A 15,491-nucleotide genomic window follows, 5' to 3' on the forward strand; every position below is an offset into this window, starting at 1 on the left:
GACTGGCTATTTAATTAAATCTGTTTTCATTTCAGCCTGTAGGTCTTCTCTCCTTTTCTTGATTCCCCTTCTCTGCTGGGGAAGGGTCACTGGATTATGATAGAGCAACTGCTGGAGTTTAGTTCCAGATATATGATCTGAAAGTAGACAACATAGCACTTATCTGGTACAATGGGAACAAATAAGTAGATCAAAGCAATTGGTCCTGAGGCATCTCTGTCTGTATTGTACAGCTGAGATTTTTTTTCTTGAAACTGGAATTACTCTAGTCTGTGGCACAAATGTTCTTCTCCTCCACATAGTCTACTTTCTTCCAATGGTCCCATTAATAGCTATGACGTATTTAGTGACAGGAGCACGTTTGTTGCACATGTGGAACAGCACTTTTAGTCTAGCCTCTTTCAAAAGGAACCAAAGTTGGATACATTAACAAAAGGCAAATCAATAAAATGTCAAGCAAGGAAAAAAATGAAAAATTAATTTCAAAGTTAGGTTGCTGCTCTAAATCGTAACAATATGGTATACTCAGCCTACATGAACATAATGATGTCAGAGACTATTTGAAGAAGTAATGTACAGCAGGGAGGCACTTGCTTTTGAATTGTAGGTCTCCACCACTGCTGCATTTCTTAGCAAGGCTAAGCTTGGCTTGCTTAGTGGGATATTTTCTGTGATCTCTGCGATTATTTTAATTGATTTTTTTGTGTGTGTGTAATTTCGCCTGGATAATTTTTGTCTTGCTATTTTCCCCCATATCTTGTGACTAAGTTAGCTTAGAATATTTTTGCTTGTCTACAAAGAGGTTAGATTTTATGCAAGCTAAACTGAACTGTTATGGATTTTGATCTATATGTGTAAGATGACTGTAGTTTTTCTAAGAATACCCAAGATTGATTGCCTGCTGAGGATTTTATAACCACACTGAACAGATGCTACAATTTCAAATACTCATTTGAGATTGCAAAGAAGACTAGTGGAAAGGACAGAATGCGCACAGTATCCGTTACCTACATTTTCCAGATAGAAACATTGTCTTTGACTGTTGACTCAATTGTCTTAACAAAATGAGGAGAAACCTTAAAGTTCCTCTAACAACCATCAAAGTTGGGAAAAACAGCCAGGCAGATAAATTCACAAAATGCACCCAAAAAGATCTGAACCCTTGCAATTTGTATTCATAAAAGATGTAGTATCTCTAAAAGAATGATTTTTTTTTTTTCTCTCAAAAATATAGCAGGAATATCAATAATTCTTGTCTTTGGTCAGTGTTTTAAATATACATCCATGTATTCAGCTGATCCCAGAGAGGTGCAGGGAAGAAATAACGTGTTTAGGATTTGTGTGTGCATGTCCTTTCTCTCAGGATTTGCGTCACTTCCTGTTATGTAATTTTTTTCAATGTGTCTTCAATTTAGAATCTTTAGTCAGTGGCAGAAAATTTTACTTGAAATTGCTCTGGTTTGCTCAACAGGAAAAATGTAATTAATTTTGGGATTTGATTCAGAAGAAGCAACTTGGGGGCAGTAGATGTTGCCAGTACAGAGGAGACTTGTCATGTTATTCTTGGATGCGTCTGTGGCTTCAATTCAGTCTTTCCTTACAATATGACAAGACATGCACCCAAAATGATGAGACATTTCTGGGAATGCCATGGCCTTTTAACTTTTCATCATTCTTGAAAAATCTATACCTGAATACGACAAACCAATTTCAAGAGGCTGAGGAAAAAAAAACCCCACTCTACAGTGTCATACTAGTTACTGGATTTATTGCAGAGAATGACAAAATCTGTTAGGAATACTGGCTTTGTTTCACTCATATTAGTGCTTTTCTGTGTTCTGCTGGGATGAAATATTCTTTCACCTGGTTTCTACTACTGAAGGCAAATTATAAAAATCTATTTCTCATGTTGCAGGATTTTTACAAGTATCCCAAATAAAACCCTGAATACAAAGCCTTATTTTAAGGAATTCCAGATGAGCATGCTTAAGTCATGTTCTGATAACAAGTTGAGACTTTTAAATGTCTTATTCTCTTAGCATAATTTTATAAATCTTGAGTTGCCCTTTTAGTCATGGATCATAGAATGCTTTAGGTTGGAAGGGACCTCCAAAGGTCGTATAGTCGAACTCCACTGCAGTCAGCAGGGACATCTTCCACTAGATCAGGTTTCTCAGAGCCTTGTCAAAATGGCCTTGAACCTGAGCTCAGCTACCTCCCTGGGCAGCCTGTTCTGGTGTTCCACCACCCTCATGGTAAAAACCTTGTTCCTAACATCCAGTCTAAATCTCTTCTAATTTCAAACCTTTGCCCCTTGACCTATCACTGCAGGCCTTTGGAAACAGTCCCTCTGCAGCCACCTTGTAGGGACCTTTCAGGTATTGGAAGGTCACTATTAGGTCTCTACAGAGCCTACTCTTCTCCAGGCTGAACAACCCCAGATCCCTCAGCCTGTCCTCGTGGCAGAGGTTTTCCAGCCCTATGATAATTTTCATGGCCCTCCTCTGGACCCACTCTATCATCAGGTCCATGCAAGTTACATATGATGCTTTCTAGTAAATGACATGAACTGTTTTAAGCAGTATGTTACTGGGCTTCTAGAAAATATATGAAATTCTAGGTACTACAGCAGTGTGAAAAAAGGAGGCAGATGTATGCATCAGATATTTGACCCAGCTGATCTAGAGAAGCTTTGTGCAATTTTCTAATGCATAAACCGTGGAAAAGCATTTCCAGCAGGCATGGAAATTCAGTCACATTGTGTTATTATCACATCACAATCAGAGTGCAAAAACATCGTGGCAGACCAAGAATCTAACGGAAGCTTAAAAAAGAAAATACAGGAGAAGGAAAGCACACCAAACAGTGGTTCAGAAAAAGACCTATGGAATGGACTGCATCAGCACACTTGCAAACCCAAGGACCTGTAGATAAAACTAAATTCCTCTGATATTGGTCACCTAAACTTCGGATGTGTAAGCTATAGTAAATGTTGAACATTTTCATTATAGTCTTTAGCTTCTTAACAGATAGTAGAAAAGGACTGGCACTCCAGGCAGCTGACAGTGAAGGAAATCATTGTCCTATCATGACCACATGGACAAATTTGGATTATTTGTGTGTGTAGATCTGGGAATCATTTAAAATGTGCGACTGAAGTAGGTAGTCAGAAATGGTCGATGTGATGAAGATGATGTGGGAATCCCATGATTTTCTGAAGTAGCAACTGGGCTGAGGCAGAAAAACCCTTGAAATATTTAAAATGGCAGGATGCACTGATATTCAAAGCTTCTGAATCCCTTTGAAGATAAACATAAGCTGCACCCTACTCTACATACAGTATACTACTTTCTGCCACTATCTTTGTCTAGTCTTCTGTCCATTTGATTTCTGCTCAGTCATAGCCTAGTAGTATCAGAATAAACAATACACATGAGAGAAGAGCAACATATAATAGCCTACAGTAATTACTAATGCCTACACAGAACAGACTTTGGGGAATTTCTGAAGAGAAACACTCTGTATCTTTTCCTTAGTACACAAAGTATTGTTTATGTACTGTTGCAATGGATAACACATTTCATTAAGCTGCAAGACTACGATCATAGGATGAAATAATGAACATGGAACACTATGAAAAACATATTAATCTAAAAATAAACTGGGGACAAGCACAAGGCTTTAATTATAGATATAAAGGCAGACACTCTATCATGAGATTCAGATGGATCTAGGCAATTTCATCACAGGAAGCATTTATATTCATTCTAATTCACTGATTTCCAAAAATGTCTGATCTAAAACACAACTTACAGTCCGATAATTCAGAGCAGCCTCATATGCTAACATAAATATCAGCTGAAGTTTAATTTTAGCATGCTGTGTGATCCCACCTGGAAATGCTCTAAATTCATCTGCATTTAAACAGCATTCCAAAATAACTGTTTGAAAATCAGCCTTATAAAATGGTTTATGCTGCAAGAACACATGAAGGTAAACAAAATCCCTTCTTATCCCCAATATAATAGTTTAATTTGTACAACTATTTAAGTTATAAATTATCTAACAAACGATTATTTAGTCTTTATTTCTTTTAAGCTATGCACACATATATTATGCCAGCTCTTTTTATATGATTTACAAATATTAAGGATCTACAAAAACTATTGAGTATAGAAATGGGCTATGACATTGCTAATTTTTTCTTTTTTCACATCTCAGATAACCATAAGAAAAGTAGGAACAGCTGTATTATCATTCATGGGCAGGTTTAATGCATTTTATTAAGCACGTTCTATAAAGAGTTTTTTTCTGTGTTTGTAAGGGGAAGATCTTGGATTTTGGATACATATTTCTCCCCTTGAATGTGAAGTTCTAGCTTACTGTTGCTTGTTGAAATTAGGAAAAACATCTTAGTGCCCAAGCAAACCAAACACTAGAACAGACTAATGAAGCTGTGAAGGATCTTTCACCACTAAGAATATTTTAGCGCAAGTTAGCAAAAGCATTTTAGGAGCAATATTGCGTTCTGAAGCAATGGGATGACCTCTTGAAGTCCTCTCAGTCCCATTCCTGCTACATAATGGCTCAAGCATAGTTGAGCACAGAACAATATTGACCTTAAACCAGATCTATTTTACAGTTTTAATTTTTGTTTTCCTGCAATATGCACAGAAGTCCTAATCACATGGCTAAATCAAGGAGATTACCTGAATTATCCAGGATGACATTAAAAGTGCTCCTTTGTACCACCTAGTTTCATTTATATTACGGAGGAAATTTTATTTTTTATTTAAAAATTCTCCTTCAATCATCTTAATGCTTTGACCTGACTTTTGCTGATTTTAAATGAGCACTCTTCCTGTAACGCTTGAAATTACTCACTAGGTGAAGTAACCCTTCTTCAGGCTTACAGCAGACAAAGAGGTCCAGCAACCATGCATTTTGACATCTTCACCTTTACTCCATCTTTGGTAGAGGGATGATCCTGTCTGTTTTCCAGTGTTGAAGGTCTTCATTATAAACTCGTATTTGTAGTAAATGTGGAAGCTGGTATTAAATCAGATTTCCTTCATAACAATTATCTTTAAAGGCAGGACTTATAGAATCCTACAAAAGTTTTATTTTTTTTTTTTTTTCCCCCCCCAGAAACTTAACCCTGCTTTGTCAGGTCATGTTTTGGTTTTGTGTTGTTTATTTTTGTTTGTTTGGGGTTTTTTGTTTTATGGAAGTACTAGCGCTCCAATTCCCATCCCAAACACTCTGAGCCAATTATAACTCCAGGAAGCAACCAGAAGAAAACATATGAAAGTCCCAAGCAGCTTTAGGAAATGCATTCAAGAGCTAGGCTAATAAAAGTAATTAAGATAATTAGTCAAGCAAAACTGTCTTTCCAGGTAGTTACTGAAGCATCATATGAAGCTTTCAGCTTTTTTTTTATCTTTCTTTTTGCTTGTTTATCTTAATATTTGTGAATTTTCTACAGACCCCATAGGAAAATCAGAATTCATTTTTTTAGATTAAAGTTCAATTTTTAAAATTTTTTTAAATTTTATTTTCTTGCTACATGATTTGATGAATACCAGTCATTCAGTCTCAGCTCATACAAGAGTGGCATAAGCTGTTGGGCCTGCCGCTGGTTAATCACAGTCAGTCTCCCTGGGTTATTTACTTCTTGTAATAACAGTTCAGGAACAAGAGGATTTGTAAATACGTAAAGCAATGCTTTTGTGATGTGGATACAAGTACGTAGAGGATTATCTTGTTGGGTTTTGTGCTGTGTATCTGTCTCTGGCTGTAGTCTTTATTTTTATTCAAATTCTTTCTGCTTCATTTTAGGAAAACCAGCTGGATTCTACTGGCAGCATCTCAGGAAGGCAGAATTAATTGCTCCAATTAATACTGGAGAGCCAGGTGGGCAAATTAGAGTCTTGGGGCAATCAGGGACACATAAAGGAAACATATCCCAGAGTTCAGAGACAAAGCTGATAATTCTTAGGTTTACTACTATTGTTTATCTTGAATTGTTTCTTCAAATTCATGTGGCATTTAGACACTAGTAGTAAGGTGGTTCCTAGCTTGAGGAAGCATGTGTAAAATAGCTTACAAATATTAATAAACAAAAGCAAAAGAGGATAAGCACTACTGTCAGTGCTTAATACTAATTCATTGCTTATGGACCTTTGTGACAGAAAGTATATCTGATCTTTCCAGCTTCTGAAATTAAAACTTGCACTCCCCAAAATAAAAGAGGTGCTTTATGTGGGGATCAGCACATTACAGGCTAGCTGCAAGTGCTTTCATTGCTTGTTTTCTGTTGCTTTCCATTCCCTTGTGTTCTTTTTCCTCTGCTGAAGCAGCTACTCATGCAAGAAAACACCCTTGCTGGTATTTCATGCACTGAATTTTTGTTGGCATTAATTAATCTTATGCTGTCAAGAGTACTAGATGGTAAATCTTTGGTAGAACCCAGTGGCAGAAATCAAGTTTGTGATTCTTCTATTAAATAATGTCAGGTTCAATTTAGCCTTTTTATTTATAGGGATAGTAGAGAAGCATGACAATGCCTTATCCGTTCATTTAGGTCACTTCTTGGGCATTGGCTGTGTTTTTTTCAGTAATGAGTTATTTCACAAACTGGCCTCATCTACATGTAAAGCAGAATGGCAACAAGACTATAAAACCAGAATGGCAACAAGACTATAAAAACCGATATTACAGATGCTAAAATTGGGTTTTAAAAGAGAGATCACCCAGCTTATATTACTATTTAGGAAGAACACTGAGAGTGTGTAGCAATTTCTTTTGCTGGGTACTACTGGACAAAAACTCAATCCCCAAAATGCAATTCAACCACTATTCAGGTCAATATTGGTAACTTTTCTGAATTGGCTGGCTTTCTCTTTAACTCCATGGATCAATCTCAGTTACAATCAGTAAGCAGTTTCATACTTGGTCAGTACAAGATTTTAGTGATTCAACAAAAATACTTGAAAGTCCAGACTGACTTTTTTTCAGGCTTTTCTACATTTTAGTATGTGTTAGGATTAAAGACTCAGTACTCTTGAGATATTGAGTTTTTGGGAAGGCAGCAAACAGCAAAGATAGTACTTGATGTGTATGTAGGAGCAAAATAAATGGTGCTCCCTCTGGTTGAGAGATACTAGTCTAAAAAGAAGGCCTTGAAAAGAATTGGATCAAGCCTTGGTAGAGAAACATGGAACTATTCCAAAATGACATAAACTCTTTGATATTATCAAAGTGACTGGTTCTGATTTGGTCATATATTAGTGATCTATATACTGCTAGTGTGCTATGTGTTGAGGATTATGTCAGATTTCTCTCCAGAAGATCAAGTTCAGTTTAAATAATTTAAGAAAAATGAATACATGTTAGTGCATGGTTTCTAGGTTAACCAGAGACTACACTTGCTAGTAACCATGGACATTTTTATTCACAACTCCTGGCTGTTCAGTCACTTCCTGACATAAACAGAAGTGAGCAGTTGTACTATATATAATCACGCTTTCAATTTTCATTGGAAATAACAATTCTCATACTCTTACCATCCAATACCATACATGAGACATTCTAATGTTGCTTCAGTAACTGAAACTCAATACAAAGGTAAGAAACAGAAAGGAAAGTGGAATTTTCCTGGCACAAGGTCACTGACTGCATCTGCTCAAAACAAAATACTGGGTAATGCGAGTGAGTTGTGTGTGTGCCTGAAGCTCCTACTCAAAGATTCAGATGAAATCACTGTCAAAGAATAAAAGTCTTTCTACTTCCATAACTGAAAAATACCTTTGCTTGAATGAGTTCCCAGAATACCACTCTCACAGTACATCAGTATTTTCTGTTTCTGAGTTGAAATCTTCAATAATTATCACCACCTCTTTTGTATCATAAAACAATTTGGGTTAAAAGGAACCTTTAAAAACCATCTAATCTGATGTCTCTATCAGTGGCAGGGTTATCTTTCTCTAAACAAGGCTGCTCAAAGCTCCATCCAATCTGAGCTCACAGTCTTGTACAGGTGAGGCATTTACTCAGGGAAACCTGTTCCAGTGTCCCACTTCTTTCATCATAAAAATGTCTTCCTTCTGTGACATCTATACCTAATCCTTTTCACACTCAAACCACTGTCCTTAGTCCTGTCACTGAAGGCCCCAGTAAAAAGTCTGGGGTTTGTAAACCCCCTTTTTATATTGGAAGACCACAATAAAGTCTCCCTGGTGCTTTTTCTTCTGTTTGAATGCAATTAAAGAGAAAAATGCTTGTGAGAGAAAAACTAACTAAACAAAAAAAAAAGGAGAATTTATAGTTTTCTGAGTTTCACACGTTCTTTGAAGTAATTAAATGCTTAGTTGTGCCTGCACTCTCAGTTTACTTCATGCCTTAAATTACTTGAGAGAGCCAATCTACATATTACTCCTGGGCATCCCTTCAAGTGAAAGGATGATACAGTTTGCAAGATAACTTGCTCTGGGATCTATTCTGTGCAGACATGAGGGATCACAATTTCACCACAATTATTCAGAAATCTATAAAGGAAAATTTGCAAGTCAAATAATTGCCAGCCACTTACAGAGGTCATGTACCTTTCCTCCAAAATATTATTAGAATGACCTCCTTGTCTGTTCTAAGGTTTATGTGACATTTCAACTATTTTTCTCATAAATAAAGATTAGACTGTCTTAATTCATGAAATACAAAGTTAAGGGATGAAACTGTTAAAACTTTATTTCACAGAAACACAGGATGTTTAGGGTTTGGAAGGGGTCCTCTAGAGATCTTGAGTCCAACTCCCTTGACAGGGCAGGTCACACAGGTGAGTTTGAAAATCTCCAGAGAAAGAGACTCCACAACATCTCTGGGCAGCCTGTTCCAGTGCTCTGTAACCTTCACAATGAAAAAGCTTTCCTTTACATTCACATGGAACCTCCTCTGCTACAGCTTGCACCTGTTGCCTCTTGTCCTATAGTTGGACAACACAGAGCATAGTTCCATCCTTCTGACACTCACCCTTCATATCTTTATAAACATGAATGAGGTCACCCCTCACTCTCCTCTTCCGCAAGCTAAACAGTCCCAGCTTCCTCTGCCTTTGTTCGTAAGGGAGATGTTCCACTCCCTTCATCATCTTTGTGGCTCTGTGCTGGATGCTTTCAAGCAGCTCACTGAGGTCCTTCATGAACTGAGGGGCTAAGAACTGGACACAATATTCCAGATGTTGCCTCACCAGGGCAGAGAATAGAGGGAAGAGAACCTCTCCTGACCTGCTAGCCATCCCCCTCCTAATACACTCCAGGAAGCCATTTGCTATGTTGGCCACAAGAGCACATTGCTGGCTCATGGTCATTGTATTGTCCACCAGGAGTCCCAAGTCCTGGTGCAGCAGAATATTTTTTTATAGAATCCAAGCTGATGAACCACAACACTCAAAAATTAAGGGGAAAAAAGAAAAAGTATTTTGGGTAATTCTGAATAGATTAAATAAAAATCAATATTATTGTAAAATTTGCTTGTAAAAAAGCTTGATGTTATCACAGAGTTTGTTGATTTTTAACTTACAGCCCAGGCAAATGCATAACATAACAAAAAGGAAAAGTCTTGAAGAGTTTGTTACAGGTTATGTGAACAATGAGTTTATATCACTAACATTTCATCTTGCACAAGTTGAGTATGTGAACATCATCAGATTTTTAAATAGGACAATGCTAATTCTAATTGATTTCTTCATATCTGTGGAACATTAGACCACTCTTACCTCAAATATAGCAATAGCCATTATTTCCATATATATAGATAGATAGATAGATAGATAGATAGATAGATTGTAGAAACCTGAAAAACGTGTATTTTTTAAGACTGAGCTTAACATCAAGTTGACTTCAATTGTATACATGAATTTAAGTTTCTGAATTAATACCTCAAACCTGCATTGAAATGCATTTAAATGATAGATATTATTTTAATAATAAAATAAAGGTCATAATTAGGTTTTATGTTTGAGATCAACAGAAACATACACCCTATATGTAAAGGAAAATAGAATTTTCCTGAAGTAGACTTCAATACAAACTGCTTTCTAAATTTTCATGCTGTTGTCTATTACAACACATGAAAGAGATAATCACATTGCTTATGAAACTTTGAAAGCCATTTTGGCAGGCTCTGTCTAGCTCCAATATGGAACTCCTTCTTTGGCAGCATTACATTTATACTTTAAAAAATTCACTTAGGATTTCACAATCAGGTAAGAGTTTAACTATACTCTAAGGTGCAGCAGCCAAGCCTGATATTCAGCCAATATTTTTATTTAAACATAATGTTGTTGCTGTTTTTTGAGACACCAAAATTAATAATTACTTTATGAAGTAAATATGCAGAAATATTACAAAAAATAGAGCCTGACAGCCATTGGATATTTTCTTCCAATTTAATGGATATTGAGAGATCTCCATACTTCATATTTTTATTCCAATACTATGAAATGCAATGAACATTGAAGGACAGATATTATTCATTGCATTCTAACAGGCACTGTTCTCATTTAAACTGGAGACTTATTTACATTGGTGCCATCTGTAAAGGACCCCCAGAGTAACTGAAAGTGAGGATCTTTGTGTATAATACAAAGACAGCATAGACTAATGTTCCATAGCATAACAAGTAAAAGAAATAAGCATATTGGTTTTATAAGCATGGGATACCACCGTAGTGGTGTTTGTATTTCTTTTTACCTTCTGCATCAGTTAATCCTACTCCCGACTGCTTTACTGGTTCTTGTCCATTCTGGCTCATCTTCCCTCTGTTAAAAGATATGGTGGTAGACTTCACTAAAACCAGAAAGAGATGCAATCTAAGAAGATGATGTACCCAGGCCAACAAGGCTTGGTTCTGTACAAAAAGATAAATATCACAAGAATGCATAAAAGCTCCCCCCAAAAAGCATACACACACATACACACATATATACATACATATTTACTTCCTAGAAAACAAAGTACACGGTAGGGTTCTTTCTATTACTGTGTGGGTAGATCACTTAAGAATATATTAATATTTTTTTCCCTTTTCTGGTGACAGCTGCAATCTCATCTTGCTAAACTTGTACATTTTTATAGAATTGAGGACATCAGGTGTTGGCTGCAACCTGCCCTCCTTCAGAGTGGGGTTACACAGTCTGCGTATCTCCTCTCCTCACTTTATCCTGTTGTAGTGACCAGTGAAATATACAATATGGAGTCACAACTTTGATCTATAATACTGTTACTTTAAAGGTAAGGCATGTTTGTGACCATTATCATCCTTAATGATTATTTGTCATTACAGTTTAGATTTAGCAGGAGAAACAATTCAGTTCTGAGATTTACATTAATCTGAAAGATAGGTGGAATAAATCATGCTCTGGATGTCCCTATCTTTCTCTGCTGGATGTTAGAAAAAAACTGGATGTCTAGATATTTATTCTTAGGCAACAAAATAAACATACTTGTTGCAAGCTCTAAAGCATTATTACAATCACTCTCAAAAACACGTCTGCTACTATGAGATGTTTTTATTTCTATTTGTCTTTCTCCCTTAAGACTCTGACATGCTGTGGTAGAGAATATAAGACATTATATTCAGATGCATGTGGTTCCTCCGGGGTTAAAGGGTTAGCACTGTTCTATTCTACCAATGAGTCATCTTAATGTTTTGCTGCAGCAACAGAAGCTGTTCAGTTTCTTAATAAACTAAAATTAGCATAAAATGCCAGCTTTTAAAGTAATCTAAAATTCCCTATTGACTGAAAGTTATTATATCTTCTTCTGTGAAGCAATGCTTTATGAAACATATTACAGATATGATACAAGAATTATTTGCTCCTAGGGTTAGATTCCTTACCATTGTTCAGTTTCTTTTCATTTTTCACTTTTGCATTCAAATTTAACATAACTTTACGGACATTGTATTGGTATAGATGGTCACACAGTGCAAAGGCATAGAGAATCTGGTGATTGTCAGAGGTGATAATGTGAGTAACTTTCAGGGTTATCACAGCTGGATAACAAGGCTCTTTTAAAAAGAATATCTCCCAAATAGAAAGATTTTACAAGATTTATTCTGCTGTGTATAATTGTATATAATGATTAATTTCCCTTGGTAGTTATAACAACATTTAACATTGAAAAGTATTCTAATCAAACAATTCCCCTTGTGTCACTATTTAATTCTTTTATTTTGCTTCATGATGAAGTGTTCCATTTGGACTAAAAAGTTTAAAACCCAGCCTAACCAACACTTTCTACTGATAAGTCAGAAAATTAATCAAAATAGGGAGCTTATAACCAAGAATATTTTTATATGTCACATCAGATAAAATTATTTGGTTTACCTAGTGTTTCACATCCAAATTGCAAGCTGCAATCCTATGGAATTATTTTACAAAGTCAGAATCCCTGAAGTCATTACCAAGCCAGTGTGAATGCAAATGTTGTCAGAATTTCAATTATATTTTTATTATATAATTTTCAATATATTGAGACATGTAAGAATTTTTACCCAGAGCTGAAAATCGAAACAGTTATATATTTTAAAATATTCTCCCTAGGAATGATCCCAAATGTTTCTGAGGGAAGACAGCAATTTTGTCATTCATTTTCAGTATGCTAGTATGTAAAGCTCTTGAGGCTAACACAAAAAAATCCACATTTCTTCTCTATATAAATATCTCATGTTATTTTTAAAGTCTTTGTCTAATCTCATCATAAGAAGGATTTACTTTAAAAATATCATAATAAAAAAAAGTAAACTAAAAAAAATAGTGTAGCTGGAGGGCTTGACATATTTTACTTTAGTAAGTAAAAATTATGGGAACAAATTACACAAGAAAAGTTGAAGTAATGCAGCTCAATAGATTGATGGATTAGTCATCCAAATACCAAGTAACTGTAGTATAGTAAGTGGACAATAGGAGTGAATACAAATTTAGGAGCTGTGAACTAAAAACTTCTACTGAGAGCTCCATCTTGTGTTTCTGTGCACAAAGATCTTTGCTTTTCTCATTAGGAATGACATCAAAATAATTTCCTTTTGAGATTGTAAAATCTAATTGATGATTCTGTTTTTGCCTCTGGGAAGTACAATTCACTTTAAGACAGAGCAAGATGAATTAGAAGTTCAATGAGAGTTAAATAATTGACAGCTGCAACCTGAGCTCGCACTAGCTTTCTAGAGTCTGTAGGTGAGATTGAAATATGAGATTTGTGCCTATTTCCCTTTTAGCTGCTAGTAAAAATAAATAAATAAATAAAATTAAATTGGGGTTTATTTTAGAAAATGATGAATATGTGAAAATGTTCCAGTGAATGAAACTAGGGAAAATTTATATCCAGAATCTGAAATCAGTTGCCCTAGTAACACTTCTTTCTAGAAGGTGTTCAATCTGAAAATTTATGCTAAATATTCTCAGGCTTACCAAAGTTCTCAGGCTTACAAAAGTTGTGCTTTTAAAACATAACCCAAACACCTACATCCAAGGCTGAGACTAACAGCTCTCCTATGTGACAGCCCTAAATTCATGAGGTTGAGAAGAACTTTGGTTGGTTATTCACAATTCAGTGTTCAACAAAGCAGAATAATAGTATGAGCTCTGACAAATTCTCCCCAGTTACCTGCTATTCTATTGTATAACTGATGTCTGCAGAGGAAACTGGCAAGTTAAAGGGCTACACATAATCAGTGCACAGAGGATAAAGTATATTAAAGGACAAGCCTTACATTCTTGGGATGGGAAATAGATTATTCTCTCCTGTGGCACTGCTGCTGCCTTCGCTATCCATGCTGTATCCACTGCCAAAACTACTGGCTGACGAGCCAGTGGAGACAGAACTTTCTGCAGGTCGGTGATTGGTAGACCTTGCTGTACAGGGTGGGAACAATGAGTTACCAAAAGTCTTATACGACATGACTACCATCCAAGTCAAGAAGAAAAAAACAATAATTAATCAAAAGCACATGCTGAAAACACTTATACTTTTTTTTACTTTACGCTCCAGTATTATGTTATCATCTTTTGAAGGTGATGTCTATTTTCACATAGAATACAATGTTCTAAACCAAATTGTATCCCATCACATTTTTCTCCAATTGTGTTAATAGTTCAAAACAACACCCTGAAGGAAGAAAAGAATGGGTTAGATTGATTAGCTCTGCATTTCTGATTAAACCTACAGAAAACCACGTATTAATCTGAAACGTTTCATATGGCAATCTTGCATTCAATGACTTTCAGAAAGAGAGGAAGCTGAAAGGAAATGAAAGTACATCTATAGTGACAGAGAGTGTATGAAGGCCTCCACCCCTCTAGAGACAGAACACAGCTACTGCATTATATTTCTCAACCTGCTCCTACCTATTCAGGTTTCTCTTACTGCATGCCTAGAATTTTAATGAATATGTTTTGATGGAGATGCTCTATGCTTGTTTAAAACCATTTGGTGTAGAAAATACACACCAGCATATGTTATTTTCACATCAGGTGCCTTATTTTGTTTTTCAGATATTATGGTACTACATGAACAATTCTTACAATACTCAGCCTTCAGCAAGTTGAGAAATATAAACAAAAAAGACATGGTGACATAGCACATAATATCTACTCTACTGTTCCTGTATTAGTTCTCATGTTGAATTGTCTGGGAAAGCTTTTGGATGTTTTTTGTGTTTGTTCGTTTGTTTTGATTTGTTAAATGTCCTATACTACATCTATTGTTGTCATGGTTACGCTATTCCAATTGGCTGAGGATATATACTGGCAATAAAAAATACTTAATGTTAATTTTCTGTGAAAACTTAGGGAAGTTCTATGTTATTCTGGTGATCTGGTGCAAGCAGTTAGAAGAGTTCTTAAAACAAGAAATTAGTCTAGTATCTTAGCAGAAATTACTTCATATAAGAGCCAGGGTCCCAACAGTGTCTTGCCTAAAACTGGAAACTAATATTATTTATGTCTGACTGAATGAATAATGTATTTGATGAAGATTGCTGTATGCTGCCTGATGCAGGACCAGGAAGCTGAGTGTGCTTTTCAAACTTAATGCAAAACCAGATAATTGAATAATTGAAACTAGAAGAGAGAAAATAATCAAATCACAAGGCATCAATCTGTGGACAAACTGTGAATTAAGACATAACTCTTTTGCTGCAAAGTGATTTCTTTGCTGCTATATCAAGCCATTGAATAACCTTTAAAAAAACCCCAAAAAACAAAACCCAACCCCCCAAAAAAAAACAGAAAAAAAAAAAGCACAGTTTGAGTATCCTGTCTTTCACTACAGCCTGTCTTTCAATACAGCCTGTCTTTCAATACAGCCACAGAAGGAATCTGTCAGCCTCAATTATTTTTAGACAAAAGCATTCCTTAGCTCTATGTCATTATTTTGTACATAGATCCTAGACTTCTTGGATGTTAACACAAGTTAATAAGATATACAACCACA

General features: G+C 35.8%; 1 protein-coding gene and 1 long non-coding RNA gene across 5 annotated transcripts in view; one reads left to right on the top strand and one right to left on the bottom strand.

Annotated features, from left to right (window-relative positions):
- PCLO (piccolo presynaptic cytomatrix protein) overlaps positions 1-15,491 on the bottom strand; it is a 353,643-nt gene that overhangs the window by 18,631 nt on the left and 319,521 nt on the right. The window contains exons 22-23 of the mRNA XM_068167826.1: positions 13,771-13,912; positions 10,749-10,816 (exon numbers count right to left, since the gene is read on the bottom strand). Coding sequence (XP_068023927.1) covers positions 10,749-10,816; positions 13,771-13,912 — 210 coding nt within the window. The remainder of the gene's footprint in view (positions 1-10,748; positions 10,817-13,770; positions 13,913-15,491) is intronic.
- Positions 1-15,491, top strand: part of LOC137456422 (uncharacterized) — a 39,268-nt gene that overhangs the window by 10,380 nt on the left and 13,397 nt on the right. For all 4 annotated transcript variants that reach the window (XR_010991028.1, XR_010991031.1, XR_010991029.1 and 1 more), the window contains 2 exons: positions 5,839-5,913; positions 11,133-11,288. This is a non-coding gene — a long non-coding RNA (uncharacterized lncRNA). The remainder of the gene's footprint in view (positions 1-5,838; positions 5,914-11,132; positions 11,289-15,491) is intronic.

The sequence above is a fragment of the Melanerpes formicivorus genome, unplaced genomic scaffold (assembly GCF_026170545.1).
Source record: "Melanerpes formicivorus ecotype bairdi unplaced genomic scaffold, bMelFor1.0.p_v2 SCAF_3, whole genome shotgun sequence".
Lineage (NCBI taxonomy): Eukaryota > Metazoa > Chordata > Aves > Piciformes > Picidae > Melanerpes > Melanerpes formicivorus.